Genomic DNA, 20571 nt, shown 5'->3' with positions numbered 1-20571 from the left:
TTACCTCATGTCAAAAATGCCAATGCTATTTGCAGGCAGCTAATTAACACCATAGTCATACTAAAACATTCCGTCACAACTTACGTAATAGCTAAGTAACGAACGAACTTCTCTGCACACCTTTTTACTCAACAGAAACTCTGATATAAGGAATTTTGTTCCAAATATTCTAATTGTTCAATTTTAGACTAACCTGGTATAAGAACAGATTAATCACAGCGGGAAGCAAACACGAACTGATATTCCGTCACGATTTCGCCGAGTAAAAGTTCCATAAACACGCATCCTCAGTGCATGCTCAGTTTTACCTTCCATGACTACGGATTAGGGCCTGTTCCACAGACGTGGAATGATGCAAATGGCAATGGCAATTGTGATAGCTAATCTGCCGTCTGAAAGCTTTCTTACGTGCATGACGGAACACCAAACACAATGAGTAAGAAATGGGAAGAAGGAATAGTCAATGCTTCGTGATTCACAAAGAGATATTTTTCTTTGCCGGAAACGTATTCGAATCTGAAAATTTGCGAAAATGTATGGCAAAGAATCATGTGTGATATCATAGTCAGCACTCCGGACATGTTTTTTTACAGTATAAATTGCAAAAAAGATATTTCTCCTTAACTTTTGTTGCAGTTTGATAGTTATTGTATTAAGCAAGATAGGTAAAAAACTGAAAATTCGACTAAACTCGGCGGCACAAACAGCCCTCAGAGAGCCTTGGCCTGCAGTGCCCTGATATCTGCTTATCTGCTTTCTAGACCGTAGGCCCTGAGGTATATGAGCACATACCCTGGTCAGCTTTTCGCAGGACCTCCAGTGTTTAGTCCTAAGCGCATTTAGTACTCATCGACCACTTATCGACCCACTCGTGGGGAGTCGATCTTGCCCAGCCTGGGGGTCGAGCCCCGAACCTGTAGTGCTGCCGCGCGACGCGTTAGCCACTGCGATACCGGGCCTCAAGCAAAATAACTGACCAACTCAAGTGTATTATTGAAGAAATAAATGTATGAGAGTTTTAGGTTATAGTTCGGAAACTTTTACTATACTATAGTTAAAACCGTAGTTTCGTACTATAGTTAAAACCAAGAATAATTTGTTTTAATAATTTTAAATATATATTTCAATGCTATGTTAATATTTTTATCACGCTTTCTAATAAATTCGCAGTTTACTGAAAGATAAAGCACGAAAACTTACTTCGTTAAATTCAGTCAGTGCTGTAAAGTGCAAAAGAATATAAATTCACGATCATTTATAACAGCTCAAGCTGCTTAATATTTCTTACCTCACATCTTCTCGTTGCATGTCAAGATCCGATCCGATGAAATGGCGAAGATTCTCACACTGGTTTTTATATCTGTTTAAATTTGTCGATAATATAGCATGTTTGAGTTCAGCCAGGACCTTAAAAAGCAGTATACAGACTTAGGTATTTTTAGTCTATCATGATTAAATGCATAAAACTACATTTTAAGTTTACTAATTCCCTAATTATGTGTGAATTACTAATTATGTATTTCACTAATTATGTGTAACGGGGATGTTCCTGAAATGTACTGGAGTTATAGTAAGGGAATAGGACCTGACCTCCACATAGGCAATCAAAGCCCGTGCCCTGAGTCTTCGCTTTCTAAAGGGCCATCAAATCCATTCGTAGATAAATAGTTTGTGTATTTTCTTTTAAATTTTACGTTTTAATATTATAAAATTCATAGGCATAAAATAGTCCTCCTTATATTATGACTTTCTTTAAAATCAAACACTTGGCCTCTGTCTAGCACTGTCGTTGGCTTGTCGGTCATGGTTATTATTACATATTTTTTTCAGTTTCATTCATAGAAAACAAAATTTTATATAAAATGCATAAGTTTATATTTTATATAACACATACTACTCTTAAACAATGAGAATAAAAACGTATAAAGCCATGAAAAAAAACTTTTTTGTTTAAATAACTTCGAAAAGAAAATTTTGAACTATAATGTTATTACACGAAATACTTCTAATAAAATATCATTTACATGACATAATGTTTGCCTTATTGACTCCATTGTATTGAAAAACTTAGAAGTATGAAAGGGGGAAAACTCCGTAACAGGCTTCCAATATTATGAATTGCGCTTTATGGTAAATTGACCAAAAATGGGCAAAGTAACTAGGAATGAAGCATCATTGAAGTACTTAAAGCTGAGTACTGGCAAAAAGAATTTTAAAAAATTTTCAAGGAAAAAATTTATGAATTTGATATACACGTTATTCGAGTTAAAAATAATAATTCTTATAAAATTTTCCTCTGAGAAACTCCAGTCAAAAAGTTGCCTCTGCGATTATTGGAGGTTGTAAATTTTCCCAGTAGTTCGTGTCATAGGGAGTTTAACACAATCTATTTCATATATTCAGGACGAACCTTGTTATTTGACCCCTCTGGGAGCACATGGTCAATAATTTTAAGATCAGTTGGTGGTAAGTGTAACAAATCTTTCTTTCCCAGATGGTTAAGTCTTCTTACCTCACCAGCTCGAGTGGTTAAGACTATGGTATTTCGACCTAGTTAGGGTTCAATGCTAGCCGAATGCGTTGGCTGCAAGGTTGATTTTCGTGGTTTTTCCTATGCATAACGTGAATACGAGCCACTTTCTTTTAGAAAATCTTCCTCGGAGGCATCCTTCATCTTAGACATATTGTCCTTGTGGCTTTGGTATATACTAATACCCTAACCTGTAATTTTCTTTCAAAGATAAAGTGTGAAGTGGTATCATATTTGATATTCGTGTCAGCTATTCTTTCGCTAGTGAGCCGTTTACCTTCCGCTTCCGTAATTCCGCTTCCTTAATTAGCGGAAAGTAAACGGCTTCCGCTTCCTTAATTCCGTAAAATTGTTATTACACATTTGCCCATCATATATCAGTCTCCCACTCTTGACTACATTTGCGACGCCACCGTGAATTGAATCCGAGGAAGAAAGCGCGTTTAGAACATTCTCTGATTGCCTCTAACAGGAGTTCCCAACGGGATCGGTATTGATCCCCTGGGAGTCGATAATAGATAATAAAGCAGGGGCTCTCCACCGGGGGGGGAAGAAGAGAGAATTTCTCTCTTAGGGATAATTTCATAGTTTGAGAGGATGAATGCGCTTAGTCTTTTATTTACCTATTTAGTTTGTGCTGATGAATATAAAAACGTCTTTTATTCAAGTTTTGGTATTTATCAATACTTTCTATACCTTTTTCTTGTTTAATGTATGAAACACATTCAAAAACGATCTAAATTTAAGTTCATGCGTATTTATTTTTCGAGTTGTGGAAAGGAGGGAGGAGATGATTGTCTGGCAGTGGTAAAAGCGGTATCATAGACCATACAGCCAAAAAGATTGAGAAACACTGCTATAAATCTTGATTTGGAGTCAACAGCCAAATGTTCCATCTCATCTGAAGCGGCATAATGAAGCTCGCATTGATTAGAAAAACAATTATTAATAAAACTGTCAATTTATTGTTTACTGATATAAAATTATCTCATATAGTACAGATGAAATCATATAAAAGAAATATAAGGGGAAATCAATAGTATTTTTCGAATATAGTAACTTTTTGTGCAACAAGGGCAATATAAAAAAAATTAAAGCGGGAATAAAAGGAGACACTACTAAAAAATACTAAGAAAACAAAATTAATGAATCACAACAAAATCCAGAATAACTGAATTGCGAGATATCTGATCTTGACATTATGGTACACAGTTGATTGTATTAAAGGAGAATGTTCAGGGCCAAATCTTATTCAAAATATCTAGCTACTCTAAGTTTTGGAATTTAAAAGTTATCCTAAATAATAAATAATATCTCGAACTAAAAGTTTTACCGAAAAAACATTATTGACTTTTCTCACTTCTTACCAAGTGGCAGTAGCTTTAATCAAGTCAATAATTGACTGCAGAAAACAAGAAACACGTTGAATATTTTTGAACGAGGTGATATAAGAATTAAGTTAAGTTATATGACAAATATTTAAATAAAATTTCATTAGTACGTCAAGCGCAATCATCCAATTAATTAAAATCTGACTTTTCTGCAATTAGAATTTGTGATTTTTCTTTTGGAAGCTTATTTATATTTCTAAATATAATAATACAAAAAAAAAATAATAATAATAAAACATAAATCTAATAAACCATTCTTTTCATATGCTTAGCCTAAGTTATTTATGTGCATTTTATTTGTTTTATAATTATGTTGCATGTTGTCAGGGCCGGCGGAAGCGGGCCCGCAAGGCCTTCTTTGCAGGCGGGCGCCAACCAGCGAACGACACAGAGGTTTTTTTCTTTTTCTTTTTTTCTTTTTTTTTAATGCGAAAGAATATGCACTTATCGGGGAAGAAGAAAATGTTCCTTGAATGCTTACACAGGACAGGGACCATGGGAGTTCGCGCCCCATCCCAACACCTCCTAACAGAAGGTGTCAGGAGGGTGGCATTGCAAATGTGGCCAACAGCAAGAGATTGACGTTAATGATGGAAGGGGAAAGTAAAAGGCTGTGTCAGGGATCATAAGAGGAGATATATTTTAAAAGAAAAGTGTTTTTAGGTCTCATTCAGTATCAGTATAGCAGAAATATATATCGCGCGCTAGAGATAAAAATGTTTTATTTTTCGTACAGTGTCGCCATTGCTCGCTTTGAAATCGTTGAGTTTATTAATCAAAAATTCGTTGAAGTGTTATAAAATATGAAATCGATAATAAAACAAATTCCAAATTTCAAATTTGGGCTCCCACACGGCGATATTCTGTGGAAGATTACGTTATTCAAATTTTGATGGCTCTAGGTACAGTCGTTTTATTGTAAGCGAGAAACATACATACATTCATGCAGACTCTTCATTATTTAATTTCTTTAAATATAATACAGGGCGATAATATTTGGTGGCAACAATTTGAAAAGTGATTCGCCGTTTATAGGTTTAAACCACAGAGTATAATCTGAGCAAATTGCCCTTTTGGATTAATAGTGTATTGTAAGAGCGATGGGCTGATGCCTAGCAGTAAGGGTTTGGAATCAAGAATATATTTCGCAGAACCATTATATTACTTGCAAGTATTTCATTAACTGATATCGTTAAATTTTGAAATTTCATAAAAACTAGAAAAGGGATATAAAAATTAGGAAATATTTTATTTTTAAGTAAATATTCAATTTATGTGTAGATAGCTGCAAATATTTCACTCAGTTGTCGCAGAGCTGTAATTTTACTGGGAGAAAATGTAAGAGATTCCACTGGTTAAGTAATGGAAAATCGAAAAATTTTCGCGATCGAGGAGCAAAACGCTTTTTTCTGGGAGGGGGGATCTATACCAAAAACGAAGCAATAACACAGATAATTAGCATGTAACTAAATAAAATATTATACATTTTTTTAAATTAAAAATTTACATTTATTAATCAATTCAAGATATGCATACAAAAGCATTAAAGTCAAACTTACTGTTTAATTTGACGGTATTTTAGACATAATGCTGTACATAAAACGGCTTTACTTCGTTAAGAAGTGCGTTTTAAAAAGGTACCCTTTTTCATCGAAATCGTCGGCACTCATACGAAATGAAGGGCGATTTATACTATACCTCAATTTCCTGGCCTGTAAGACGCGCAGTGATTTATCAGGTTAAAACTTGGGAAAAATACTTAGACAGAAAAGGATTAAAATACCTATTTTAATGATAACACTTTATACAAGGAAAACGGAACTGTTGCATTAAAAAATTAGCAAATACATCAGCGTTTCTTAGAATCTCAGAAATTCGTCGTCACTGTTGCTAAAATCATAGTTATTTTCACTTAGGTTGTCGCCACTTTCCTAAAACACAATGTCATCCTTATTTCCACCGAGTGCACTGCTAATTCCACACTTTTTAAAAGATTTATGGTAGAATAAAATTGGATAAAGGATAAATGTATTTTTCAGTATTAACTTCATTCTAAAGAATTTTCTGCAGTCTAGTTTGCGTTATTTTATTCATAAGTCTCAAATTAAAAACAATTTAATGTTTATATGTCATTAGAAAATTAACCAAAAAGCAGCGACCACAATATAATTGAAAAACAGTCCTTAGACGTGAAAAGGTTGAAAGCCATTTGGGTTAAGACTATTTTCTCACATACTCAGCTACTTCGCATACATGGAACACAGCATTCGAAATGAAAAACTCAATATTTACTACAAATTCATTGATGTAACAAATATCTGTCTTTCTACTCCTACTTTAAAAAAAGATTTTATTTGCCTTACAGTTTATAGTTCAATAATACATTTTCATTGTACAAAATTGCATTCATTCGAAGAATTCAATTTGTATTTTCCTCTGTATAAAAACTGAATGTAGAGAAGTTAGATGTTTAAACGACCCCCCACATTTTCTCAAGACCACGAGCAAGATTATCCTCTCCTTTTCATACCCCCCCCGTGAAAAAAGGGGTTCTAAATTTACGACCTGACCGCATATCGGGTGATTTCGTTAGGAGGTGTTGCCCCTCCCCACCTTTCCTCTCCAGCTCATCCATCAATGCCTTGTTACCCATCCGTCAATCGTCAGGGATAGTATCATACGAAGAAGTTCGAGTTGGGAATTCACGCTGTGAGCAAGTTTAAACCTAGGTAATACCATACTTACACCGACTACATACGCAGACGTTGTTCATTACTCACAATGACCCTTCTGCGCATCTAGTACCAGATAACGGTCATTTTCCATGTGTCTAGAAAAAGCCACGTGTTATGTATCATCTGCACATTCGTTACTGAGTCAGTGAGTGGCTGGCGAAGAAAATTTTCGATGCACAACAACCTTACTACCATTGCAAAAGAAAAGTCCATTTGATGAAGTACGTTCTTATTTTATTTTACTTAATATAATTTCTATTTATTCTTATTTTATCGTTTTTATTATACTTTTATTTAAAATGCATACAGTGAAATACGGCTTTTTTTCCTTGAAAATTTCTGTGAGGGTGGGAAGGGGGGAACGGATTAGCCCTTTCTATCAGGGAAAATTTGCCATTTTGCCATATGTAAGAATGAACATAGGCACCAACTTTTCATTTTCTTCACAGGAGTTGGAGAGGAGGGCAAGATTTGCATGGACGAAAACGCAAAAGTCTATAGAGCAGTGCTTCTCAACCTTTTTTGGTCCGCTGACCGGTAAAATTTACGAAAAAATTTCGCGGACCAGTGTGTTTTTTTCCCTCCCCCCCAAAAAAACTTTACAAAGTAGTCAAGAATTACTACATAAGTTTTGTAATATTCTTATTACCATTTGCCTACAATCATATTTAAATATATGTGCCTTTCGTTTCCTTCTTACTCATCCTGGTTATTGATTTTTAATCTACCTATAGTTAAAGAAATAGTAGTTATAGCACAGTATTAAATTCCATGGTTATTAAAAACTTACGCTGATGTATAGTTTTCAGTTGTCCAAGCATGCAGAAGAATGTAAGCAAGATAAAAAGCGAAACTTAACCTAAGACGCCTTAAACACTATGATAGATATTCATCGTCCAAGTAATCAGCGATATTCAAGGCAGACAGGAACACACTAACTGGTGTACTAAGTGTACGGCACGGAGGCGATGAGGTACCTAGTTGCCAGGTTGTTATATTTTTCATCAACGATCATATTATTTTATAAACTAGTAAACTATTGTTATTGTAATGAATGTGGGTGCTGTTGTAATATCGGTAATTTCGGTTTTGGACAGATAGCTGGATATTTCGCTATCTGGACACTGGTATAAAGAGTTTATTTTCTATTTCGGGGGGGGGGGGGAGGTTGCCGGTGTTTATAGTCTATGTCCAAATTCTCAACATTTATACAATTTATTTAATGACTAGACTCCCCAATTAAGCATCTTGGTGTGTTCGCGCACGCTTTTGTACAGAAAGACAAAATCATATAAAAAGCCGCTTGAGAAGCTTACCCTAGGCACGTTGGCTGAGATGCTCGAAGTAAAGAATTGAAGTTTTATATTCAGTTATTTTCATAAAAACGTTGAGAATCTTTATTAGATTTTTAATACTAAGTTGGCTTCTGGGGCTACACCCAAGGACAACTAGATATCTACAGGCCTACTCCATCGATTTGTGACGCCACAAGCGAAGGCGATCGACACATATTTATGTCACTTTTTATTTCAAACACAAAAGTCAAGTGAAATTAATTTTTACAACTTAATATTTTGAATTTTAGGATTAATAACTTGCTATATTATATCGTAATATTTAAATACTTTTCTACCGATTTATCAAACAGAAGATAAAATAAGATTTGAGCGATATTATAAATTTAGCGAAGCAGAATTAAATAAACTGAAACGTATCTGAACATTTATATGGCAATAAAATTTGAAAAATTAAACGGAAACATATGCACAGAAAAATATTTATAAAATTTATACAATTAATATCAATGAAAATATAACACGTATAATTAGCTCAACACAAGATGATTTTCATTTCGTAATAAAAAGAAGAAAATGTATCTTAGGCTCTCCGATTAATCTATATTGCTTAAATTAAGCAGACTGATTTATACTGCTTAAATATTAGAAAACGTATATAGTATTTCTTAACAAAATTAATATCAACACGTTAATTCTAATATAATAAAATATTGCTTTATAATTATGTTTTTCTGTGCAATGATATTGAAGAAAAAGGGGCTATTTCTTTTCTTTATTCCCTTAAAGATTTTTCAATATTCAATCCGAGATCCTAAGATGCTTTTTAATAATAAATACACAAATGGACATTAAGTGAAATACCTAAATCGTATTAATATGTTATCATAGTTACTAGATCTTAAGCTGAATCTACTATCTCTGTGAGTTATTCAGAGTCAGCTCTTATTTTTATTTCAGTTCATAGTTTATATTTTTACTATTCTTCTCTGTATCCCAAAGCGTGGGAGCACCTGTGTTCAGTAGTTAATAAAGGAAATTTAACCCTTCTCATCTTGTCTTCTGTTCTACACTTCGTAAATACATAGGTTGTAGTCAACCTCCCAGTCCAGTCAGGACTCACTATGTTTGCGAAACACATGAAAAGAAACACAAGTCCTGATAAGCCTTTCTCAGAAGACTGCATTTTAAGCAAACTAACTAATTTTTGTTTTCTTTCCGACTCTATAATCTGCTGTAAAGATACGTGATAATTACAGCCACTCATTTGTCGAAATTGACCTCAAGGTTATCTGTTTGAAATTTTCCTTAAGAATAAAAGGTAATTTAAATTTCCCAGACTATCAAACAATATAAATATAGGAAGACTATGCATTGTTCGGTTTTCAAATGAAGATTTTAATGTAACACCGAAAAGCATTTTAAACATATTCCTGTTAATTCTATTATTGTCTGGTATTAGAGCTATAATTCGATAGCCACAAGACTGTGTAGAGACATTAGTTTAATTGGAAAAAGCCGGAGAGATGAAAAATTGGCAACCGCCAATTAGCCACGGTCCTCTGCAATACCGGCCCAGCGTGCAGATCCACTACACCACGAAGGCACCGTAGGAAAATAGGAGACATATCTTATAACTGTACGTAATCGAGTACTTGTTTTGTAAACATTATAAGGTATTTCTCCCGCCTTCTTAGCATGCCTTCGTATCATAAATGTTTGCATAATTCCTAAATTTAAAAAAATTAGTAAATCGAAACTTATTAAATTAAAAACAATTTTAATAATTCTTAGTGACTTCCTTGGGCCTGCCTTGCAGAGCAAAGTTTTTCGAGGGAAGGTTTAATATTAGAAATAGACACTCTCAGTTCTTTTTCTATATTTAGCTGAGATCTATATTTTGTCTTCAATGAAGCCACCGCAGAAAATCCAGTTTCACAAAGGTAGGATGTTGAAAATGGTAATAAAATGCGAAATACCCTTGTTTTTAGTGCAGAGTTTAGAATCATCATTCACTCCTGCCCAAAATTCAAAGAGTGATTTATTACTAAATTGTCTTTTGGTTTTTCCACTTGTCGTGAAGTCTATGAAGGTTTCTTCCTCGGCAATCGAGAGCCCTTCGAGAGTATTTTGAAATGAATCTCTAACCCACTCGTAACTTTATCAGTTTGTCGTCAGCAAGAAAGTAATTTTTAAATTCTTTGTCAGCATGGCTAAATGATTTTCAATGGTTACAAAAATCACTTTTACATGTTGTTCTTCGGCCTTGTAAGTTTTAATACAATCATCCACATTTTTACACATTGTTAGGTTTTTTTGCTTTACATTTCTGATCCACAATTCCAATTTTCTACAAAAAGCATTAACTTTATCATTCGCATCCAATATATGTGCATTTGCTCCTTGAAGTTAAAGATTCAAGTTATTTAATTTCTCGAATATGTCGACCAAGTAGCTGAATTTCATCACAAATAAACCATCGCGAAAATTCTCGGCTTCCGGTCTGTTTTCCTCTTGTAGGCAAATAGCGATTTCATCTCTTAATTCATAAACACGTTGCTAAAATTTCCCACGTGATAACCATCTTGCCTCACAATAAAATAGTAACGCTGAATGTGCTCCGCCCATGTCTTTACAAAGTACGGAAAAGATTCTTGATTTCAGGGGTCTCATTTTTTATATAATTTATTACGGTTACAACGGTAGTTAACATAATATTCAGACCAGGACTAATTTTTTTTGGAAGCTAGAGCTTCCCTGTGGATCATGCAATGTGTCCAGTTGCTCTGGCGACTTTTGCTTTACAAAGACTTGTATACTTTGGAATCTTCCTGACATTGAACGAGCACCATCCGTGCATCTTCCGACGCTATTTTTCCATTCTATATTTGCTTCGTTCATAAAATTATTTAAGGTAGCAAATAATGCGTGTGCTGTTGCTTTGAGTTCTATTGGTTTGCAGAAAAGTAGTTCTTCTACTATTGGCATATCATCACAAAATCGAACATAGGCAATGAAATGAGCGTCTTTATTACTATCTGTTGCCTCATCAAAATGTATTGAAAATAATTTGTCACGCAACTTCGAGAAAAGCTGACACTGTACATCTTCAGCTATATCAGTAATTCAACGGGCAACAGTATCATTTGAAAGAGGTATGGACTGCAATTGGTTTGCAAAATTATCTCCAAACATAGTTTCTATAATCTCAATTGCTGCTGGAAAAATATGCTTTTCACCAATGGTGTGAGGCTTTTTACATCTGGCTATTTTACACTGGCGTGCAAAAATTAAGGACGAAGTCGAAAAATTAGCATATCAGCTGAACGAAGAGGCAGAGCGGACAGAAAGACCAGTCAGGAGATTAAGTAAGGTGATGTACGGTAGCACATGCGCAGATATGCAGGTAGACGTAATGGGGGAGTGTCTGAGTAGTATAAAGCATGTTGTCGGTGTAAGATCAGTATTTCTGGCAAAGAGATTGCACGCCGTATAGCAGTTAAAATCACACCGAGTTGCTGCCTCGGCGAGAAATGGCGAATAATCAATCTGTTAGACGACATCTGGATGCTTTTACCCGAGGTCGAATCATTGGGAAGTTGGAGGAAGGCTGCAGTGTGACAAGTGTGGCTGCAGAGTTCGGAATTGCTCACAGCATCGTTTCACGACTTTGGAGACAATTTCAAACTACAGGAACAGCTATCCGGGGGTTTAGTAGTGGCCGTCCACGAGGAACCACACCCGCAGATGACCGGTATATTGCCTTACAGGCCAGAAGAAACAGGCGGCAGACAGCGGGAGAAATCGCTAGACACACGACACAGGCGACTGGACGACCGATATCGCGTTTTATCGTGGCCAGAAGACTGCACGGTGGTGGTCTGCTTGCACGACGCCCTGTACGGTGTGTACCTCTAACGCCTGCCCATCGGAGAAGGCGTTCTCTGTGGTGCCGGGAATACCGGAATTAGAGAGACAATGAATGGGGACGAGTACTCTTTACAGATGAGAGCAGATTCAGTCTGAGTAGCGATTCTTACCGCATACTCATCTGGAGAGAGCGGGGAAGCCGCAATCATCCCTCGAACATCATTGAAAGGGACAGGTATGGAGGTGGCGGTATTCTCGTTTGGGGAAGCATCATGCTTGGTAGTCGTACAGACCTTCACATCTTCGACGCAGGTTCAGTCAACGGGACCCATTATTGTAACGAGATTCTTCTTCCATATGTACGTCTTTTTAGAGGCGCTATGGGTCCGCAGTTCCTTTTCATGGACGACAATGCACCATGTCATCGCACAGTAGCTGCCGAACAGCTCTTAGAGAGTGAGGATATTGAACGTATGGATTGGCCGGCACGATCTCCGGATCTCAATCCCATCGAGCATGTATGGGATTTTCTAGGCAGACGCTTGGCAGCTTGTACCTTACCACCAGTAACGATTCCGGAGCTTCGATTGGCGCTGCAAGACGAATGGGCAGCAATGCCTCAACAACTCATTGACACCCTCATTCTCAGCATGGGCAGACGTTGAGAAACCTGCCTAGCAGTCAGGGGAGATCATATCATCTATTAAAGACCGGATGTTTCTTCCTGGACACCCATCACAGGGATGTTTCGGCCTTCAGTCGCATTGCGCTCCATGCTACTTTTTCAATAAAGCTTCTTTTTATCCCTCTGATTTCTCTTTTAGTAAGTGTTGCTTACATTACTTACGTCCTTACGTATTGGGGATCTTACGGTATTAAATGTGTTGATTTGGAAAGCTTTTGTACAAAGTTATATTGAAAAAACCGTCTCGTCCTTAATTTTTGCACACCAGTGTATATGAAACTTTGTAAGAAGCGATTAATGCTTTTTCATTCAAAGTTTTTTTTAAAAAATGTTTTTTGCTTTTCATATGATTTTAATTTTAATTTGAAAAATTCTCTGGGTTTGTTGACGTACTCACTATGAAGTGTTTCCAAATGTCTTTGAAGTTTATTAGGTTTCATGCTGTCTGCTGCCAATATTTTTGAGCAAATGATACATAATGGTTTTTGTTCGTCATTTACTTTAGTACTGGTAAATCCAAAATTTAAGTATTCTTGAGAATATTTTCTTGATTTTATTTTCGGAACCACGTTCGTCTGTGTACTTGTTGATGCTTGACTATCGTCTAATGCTCGCTTAAAAATCTATCCATAATTCTGCATAAATCTGCCGCCGTGAATTTTTAATACGGTGAATTGCAATTAACACGAAAACATATAACATAAACATTCACGGTAGAATAGATAGCGACAGAAGGATAGACTCGAATGAGACTGGCTGGAATTAAAACTGGCGCTATCGAATTTCCTCCTTCTTCCTATAGAGAAACATTTTGTGACATCTGTGCATGCTTGAGACGGCATCTTGGCTCTGAAAACGGTAATCCTTGCGACATGCAGCGCCATCTAGCCACGCAGCGATATGTAGACATACAGACATTCAAGCAGATACTCCAGAATGTTCGGAACTTCTCGGGAACAATTCGGAACTTCTCGGGAACAATTCGGAACTTCTCGCGAAACTGCGAGTATATCTGGGATGGTGGACAGAACAGCAATAAAAGTGCAACAGATTCTTGTTTTGTGAATGCTGAGGATAGACGTTGCCAAATATGAATAAATTTACGTATTCTTGGTAATTTTTAAGTTTAAAATTAAGGTCGTAGTTTAATTAAGTAGTAAGTAATCAGTAATTAAGATTTAGCGCCAAAAATACTCAAAATACATTATAATTGCATACACTTTATAATATGGGGGAGGGCGCGATGAAAATTATGGCTGAAAATTGGGCCGCGTATATTGAAAAGTTGAAAAACACTGGGTTGAGATAAGACTTAGCTAGTGTTTTCGGAGAGAGAGGTTTGGTGGTCATTGTACACAGAGTCCTTGGCAAGCATTAAGTTTGACCCATCCCACAAGGTCAAACTTTTCCTTATCGTTTGTTAGAAAGATGCTAATACTTCCCAACCGCTCGAAGTTATCATAAAGTTTATTTTTTCATTAGAATCATTTTTTTTTAACTTTTCATCTTTATTCTATATTTAGCAGATGTTATGGCTTATTTTTAAAAGAAATATTAAATATTTAAAATTTAGAATTGAATTTTTAAATTTCAGTGTGAAATTTTGATAACATGGAAACAAAGAAGAAATCATCCGGTGCACAGAATCGTAAACGCAAAGCTGAGAAAGATGCTGCTCTTCAGGACCAGGCAGACGCAATGTCTCATTTCATAAAGAAGATGAAGACTTCTTCGGGCGTAAATGATGCTCACACTGAATCAGCATCAGAATCAATTATAAAAGAACAGACATCATCCAGCCAAAGAACATTAGCTGCATTGGATGAAGTTATTGAAAGGACTGATGAAACTCCAAAGGAAGGGAAAGATGATCCAAGCATGGAATTAAATAAATTAGAAAGAGATTATCCAGGTAATTCGATGGAAGAGATTGGCATAAATGAAAATTCCTTTCTTTATATTGATTTTAATGATCCTACAAAGTGGCCAACTCTTAGCGACAAAGTGAGAATGACTTTGTCTGAAATGGGGGCCTATTCAAAGGAAAGGTTTAATGTATCCGAAAAGTAATAATGGACGTAAATTTAGTGATACATATTATAACAGAAAAATGGAAAACGGAGAATTAGTTTCCCGTACATGGCTATTATATTCTATAAGTACAAATTCTGTTTTTTTGCTTCTGTTGCAAGATGTTTGCATCGGTTGACAGTAGTAGCCTCGTAAAAGGCTATAATGATTGGCTAAATGTATCTAAAGCCTTGCATAGGCATGATATTAGTAGAGCAGATATGAAAAATTTCTTAAAATGGAAAGAGCTTGAGAAAAGTTTGAAAAATAAAACAACAATTGATTCCCAAACACATAAAATGTATGGAAATGAAAAAAAAAAAAAAAAAAAAAGGTCAAATGTCTTAGGGAGACTGATTTAGATCACAAAATTTCTTGGCAGCCAGAATTTAGCCTTTCAAGGCTCATCTGATGTGCTGTACCAAAAAGACAACGGAAATTTCTTAAAATTAGTGGAATTGTTTGCAAAATTCGACCCTGTTATGGAATTTCACATAGAAAGAGTATTACGACCTAAAGGTAGCAACAGCAAAGTTCATTATCTAAGCAAAGATAGTCAAAATGAAATGCTGCAAATTATTGGCAGTAGTATAAGAGAGAAAATCTTACTATCTCTTCGAAAAGCCAAGTATTATTCTGTAATTTTAGATTGTACTCCCGATATTAGCAAAACTGTACAGATGAGTGCCATCATATGTTTTGTCCTCTGCGGTGATAGAGTGGGAGAAATCAAGGAACATTTTTAGGCTTTATTAAAGTTGATGATTCTACAGGTAACGGGCTATGTGAGACAATAATGGATATGTTGAAAATGTGGAACATTCCCTTGATGATATGAGAGGCCAGGGGTATGACAACTGCGCAAATATGAAAGGGAAGAAAAAGGGTCTTCAAAATAACATCTTAAAAATAAATCCTCGTGCGTTTTATGTTCCTTGTGCCGCTCATAGCTTAAATTTAATGATTAACGATGGAGCAAAAGTGAATGCAGATACAGTTAGTTTTTTTTTTCGACAATTCAAGAATTATACAATTTATTTTCTTCTTCTCCTAAGCGATGGGCAGTTCTTTTAAAAAGCATTTCATGTTTAACCTTAAAACCCCTCTCAAACACTCTATGGGAAAGCAAAATTGAAGCTATTGGACCTTTAAGATATCAACTAGGAGAAATCTATGATGCTCTCTTTGAAATATCCGAAGATGAATGCTTTTCAAACGAAGTGCAACATGAAGCACGAAGTCTGTACCAAAATCAAGGATTATAAATTTATTTGTTCCTTGATAGTTTGGCACGATTTGCTTAACAGAATCAATCCTGTCAGCAAACAATTGCAAGAAAAGGGTTTGAGTGTTACACTAGCCTTAAAGGCAATAAGTAACTTAAAAACATTTATTGAAGAATATAGAAGTGATATCAATTACAAAAGTATTGAGAAAGCCAAAGAACTTAGTGAAGAAGTGGATGGCGAGCCACAATTTAAAACTGTTGGACTGATTTTGAGTCCGAAGAAGGAAAAAGTTACTTCGATTAAGAACATGCTGACGAATCCCCTCAATCTCCAGAAGAGAAGTTTAGGGCAAATGTCTTTTTTAGAATTTTGGATACTGTTTGGACATCATTAAACGAAAGATTTGATGCAATGAAAAATCACTGCGATAATCTTAGTTTCCTGGGTAATTTATCAGAAATCGATAACGCGAATTTGAAAATAAAATGTGATAAATTAGAAAAATTGTTACAGTGTGGTGACAATAAAGATATTAACGCAGAAGAACTCTATGACGAAATAGTAGCTTCGAAAGATATTTTTATAGCCGGTATGAATGACCCATTCGATATTTTGAACGTAATTGTGTCAAATAATTTGTGCTTCCCGAACTTGAAGATCGTACTGAGAATACTACTTAGCATTCCTGTTAGCGTTGCTAGTAGCGAAAGATCATTCTCCAAATTAAAATTGATCAAGACATATTTACGTTCAAGTATATCGCAGGAAAGACTCATAAATTTAGCTTTGATTGCCATTGAAAATGAAATCTGTCAAGACCTAGATGAAGAAATTATAGAAAAATTTGTAAATATTTGAAATGCAAAAAAATAAATTATTCTCAATTTCAACAAATGCTTTCTTCAAAACTTCCTTCTCCTATACTAAAATTTAGAAAAAAAAAGGGGGGGCGACTTCAGCTATTTTGCAGGCGGGCGCCGGATAATCTTGAGCCGGCGCTGCATGTTGTATATTATAAAGAAACGTAAAAGGCAATCGATGAAGAAAACCGTTCTTTTAAAAGGAGTTGACGCAAGAAAAGGGTTAAGGCCCGTTCACACGAGTACGCTCGAAACGTAGCTGACTAACGCGCTTTTACGTTACCAGCGTAAAAGCGTCCAAACGAGTACGCTTGCGAAGAGTGCGTTTAACCAATAGAATTATTTTGCGCAAAAATCACGTGACGCTGTAATATAACGTCAACAGAGCCGTATCTTATTACTTCGCTGTTCTTCTGTATGTTTGCGGCAAGTTGTCCGAATCAGATGATTTTTTTTTTTTATAGCTGAAACTTTACTATTATTAAGCAGAGGCAAAACCGCAAAAAATGGCAAGAATGAGTCCGAAAGATTTCTTTAGAGCGACCTGTTCAAAGAGATTTTTTTTTTTTTTTTTTTTTTTTTTTACTGCCTTGTTTGCGAAAGGAATATCCGGAATTATTAAATTCCTACTATTAGCTCACACTCTCCCTACATCTTGTTCAAATTTTCAGTACATAAAATGCTTTTTATTCATCCACTCAAGTTCAAATACAATTTTTTAAACTTGTACTGAATGACACTTGATGTTAATACAGCTTTTTCACATATTATTTTTTTTTTTTTAATTTTTAATTAAAAAAATTCTGTTTGTATTTTTATTTATTTATTTATTTATTTATTTTTGTATTTTTAAACTTTTCTTTGTGGACCTAAGTAGAAATTGACTTAATTTTTTTTTTTTTTTTTGAGGGGGGTATATTACTTGTTTTTTAATTCCTTCAGGCATGAGTATCGACCAGTTTGGCAGACTTGCAGATTCTATATCGTATGAAAATTAGGATTTATAAAATTGGTTTGGAATACAGTATATAAAGAGAATTAAATAATTTAATTCTCTTTATCACGATCCACCATATAATAAAACCAACTTCATATTTTTTTAACTCGCTCTCCCTTGGTCTTTTGTTTTTCTTTTTATTTATTTTTTAATTTAGAATGAGGTTCAAACTTTGGACAGTTTATGAGAAATTTTGTGCATGATAAAATATGCAATAAAGTAAAAATAAAGAGAGAATTTATAGATGATATATGATAAAGAGATGCAGATATATTACTACATAAGGATTCTAACTATTTGCACTGCACATTTTTAAACTAAATTAAAAACAATAATAATAATAATGAATAAAACAAGAAATGAAAACAATAATAATAGGTAAAATAAGAATATAATGATTCACGATTAAATATAAGAAACACGTTTCAAAATGAGAAAAGCTAACTGAATTATGTACCGTCTACGGGTGAGGATCGAACTCGCCACCTTTCCATTCCTCCGCCACGAAAGCAGCGCGCTGACCACTCAGCTATCTGTCATAGAAATGTTTACGAAAAATAATGTAACAAGTAGAAGTCGCTGCAAAGGTAATTTAATTAAACTTCAATAAATAATTGCTGTATGACACAAGTTGTAACTTTCCTCCAAAATTTCGTAAGAGTATTTTATTGAATACTCTTTCACAGTCAACTGCTTTATTTTAGAAGTTGTTATATTGCTGAAGTTAGTTTTTGGTATATTTAATATTGGGATATTTATAGAGCTTTTTATTACACATGATATAGCCAATATTTATAATAATTAAGGAGAATTTTGCAAGGCAGAAACTTTGATTTCGTAGAAACTGTAATTTATTTAGGTTCTTATTAATTACGGTGTTATAAATAGGTGAAGCATATGGATATACTGGTTGGATCATTGCTTTATAAATATACAGTTTTTCACTTTAATGAGAATTTTAAATGTATACCAATATGTACGGTTTGAGAAATCTGAAGATGGCATGAACAATGCTAATTATTTTATTGCTGTATACAGTTATATTTCTAAGCAAAAACTCATCTCTGAGTGGCTCTGACGCCATATTGAAACGGGTAAGCAATAGAGCTGGAGCAAACCGCATGTATTCGTTACTGAGTAACGGGTACATCGGTTGACTCGAAGTACCGATTCGGTACTCACAAATCCATTTCGTTACTCGCATCTTTTCGTTACTCGCATCTGTCGTACGATGCGGTTTATTCGAGTACGAATGATGCAGTTATCGTGCGAATACGAATGATGCGGTTGCTGTTCGAATACGAATGATACAGTTGCGTCACAATGCGCTCGTATTTTTCATTGATAATTTTGAATTCTTTTGGGCATCGGGAAAACTCTTGTTTACATTATGTGTTTTAGTTCAAATATTATTTAGTTGATATTTAAAAAGATGAGCAATTTTGATAGCGTGAAGCGTTATTTTGTATTTCTTTTTACATTAAGATTTATAGTGCATATTATGTTTGTAATTTGGAAATTTAGATGATTATTGATTTTTTTTTTCTTGAGCGTATCATGGTGAAATTTTATTGATTTGAAATATTTATATACTGTACTGAGGTATTGTTTATATAAGAATATGTAGGTTAATATAGGTTCTTTACTTCCTTGTACGAAATAAAAAGGAAGTAAGTATTGTAATCCAGGAAACTTTTGGGTATCATATTTCAACGGAAATATCCATTTTTGACTATTACGGAATCCATGTGAATTATTTTTTTGGGCGACGTCTGTACGTACGAACACAATGAAGGACTCTTTTTTTTTTTTCCCCTCCAAAAACGGATTGTTAAATGTAATCCCATTTACTCTAAGTTGATACCTGAAAGGGATTTTTTCGTGATGTGTAAGTACCTATGTATGCATTTCGCATAACTCAAAAACGATTAGTTGTAGAACGTTGAAATTTTGTATATGGGACCGTTATAACATCTAAATGTGCACATTCCTTTTTATTGCAATCGGTAATACTACCAAACGTAAATATGTATATATATATATTAAATAAATTATAATTAAATGTAAAGTACATATATATATATGTCCTTATAATTAAATGTGTGGTGTATTTTAATTATGGCAAAGCACACTAGGGCTATCTGCCTAAAGGGAGGGATGCCTTCGTGGAGGACTTTCTGAGGGAAACTGGCTCGTATACACGTTACACATGGGGAAAACCACGAAAACACCCATGCAGCCAGCCCGTTCGCGGGATTCGAACCTCGGACCGAACTACCAGTGTTCAGCGACTTTACCGCTCGGCCGCTGGTGGGCTATAATTAAATGTAAAGTACATATATATATATATATAATAAAATAAAAGCCAAGTAAGGCGAAAATAAAAACCGCAATCTTTGGTTGCAGTCAGGACTTATTTTTTAAAATTAGAAGTGTTGGAGCTCTATGGAAGGCCATCAGTAAAGATGAATAAATAAATAAATAAAATAACTATTACAATAATAAAATAATTAGCAACTAGAATATTAAATTATTATTATTATTATTCAATAAAAATTTAAAGACAAATAAAAATTTAAAAACAAATAAAAATTTAAAGACAAATAAAAATTTAAAGACAAAGAAAATTTAATTAATTTTTAAATTAATGATGAATAACTAAGTAATGAAATAAAATACCAGACATCGTCTTGTTTGGGGGCTGTAGCTGAAATTGCAATTTAAGAACTAAGCCGAGCATTAGCTAAATTTAGGCTTTTGATCAGCATATAATGTACTGTTTACCACAGTATGGATAAAAATTTGGTTATGTAGCCCATTCTTCTAAAACGATGTTTCGTCGCTGCCTTCCACCACCAATTCCCTTTTGTTTTCGGTTTGGGTTTATTTGGTTACGGCAAAGCATACTA

At 34.7% G+C, this 20571-nt stretch overlaps 1 protein-coding gene across 2 annotated transcripts in view; it reads right to left on the bottom strand.

Moving 5' to 3' along the window:
- The window catches only part of LOC146994420 (cAMP and cAMP-inhibited cGMP 3',5'-cyclic phosphodiesterase 10A-like), a 70929-nt gene extending 69141 nt beyond the window's left edge, over positions 1-1788 (bottom strand). The window contains exon 1 of one of the 2 annotated variants that reach the window (XM_085827315.1): positions 1289-1788. In XM_085827315.1, the coding sequence (XP_085683441.1) occupies positions 1289-1308 (20 nt within the window). In that variant the 5' untranslated portion in view covers positions 1309-1788. The remainder of the gene's footprint in view (positions 1-1288) is intronic. The other variant, XM_085827314.1, reaches the window with a different exon arrangement.
- Between the last annotated feature and the right edge of the window lie 18783 nt (positions 1789-20571).

The sequence above is a fragment of the Stegodyphus dumicola genome, chromosome 11 (genome assembly GCF_044657685.1).
Source record: "Stegodyphus dumicola isolate Sdum_Otavi_A_Nest chromosome 11, ASM4465768v1".
Classification (NCBI taxonomy): domain Eukaryota; kingdom Metazoa; phylum Arthropoda; class Arachnida; order Araneae; family Eresidae; genus Stegodyphus; species Stegodyphus dumicola.
This window is presented reverse-complemented; position numbering and strand designations above follow the sequence as displayed.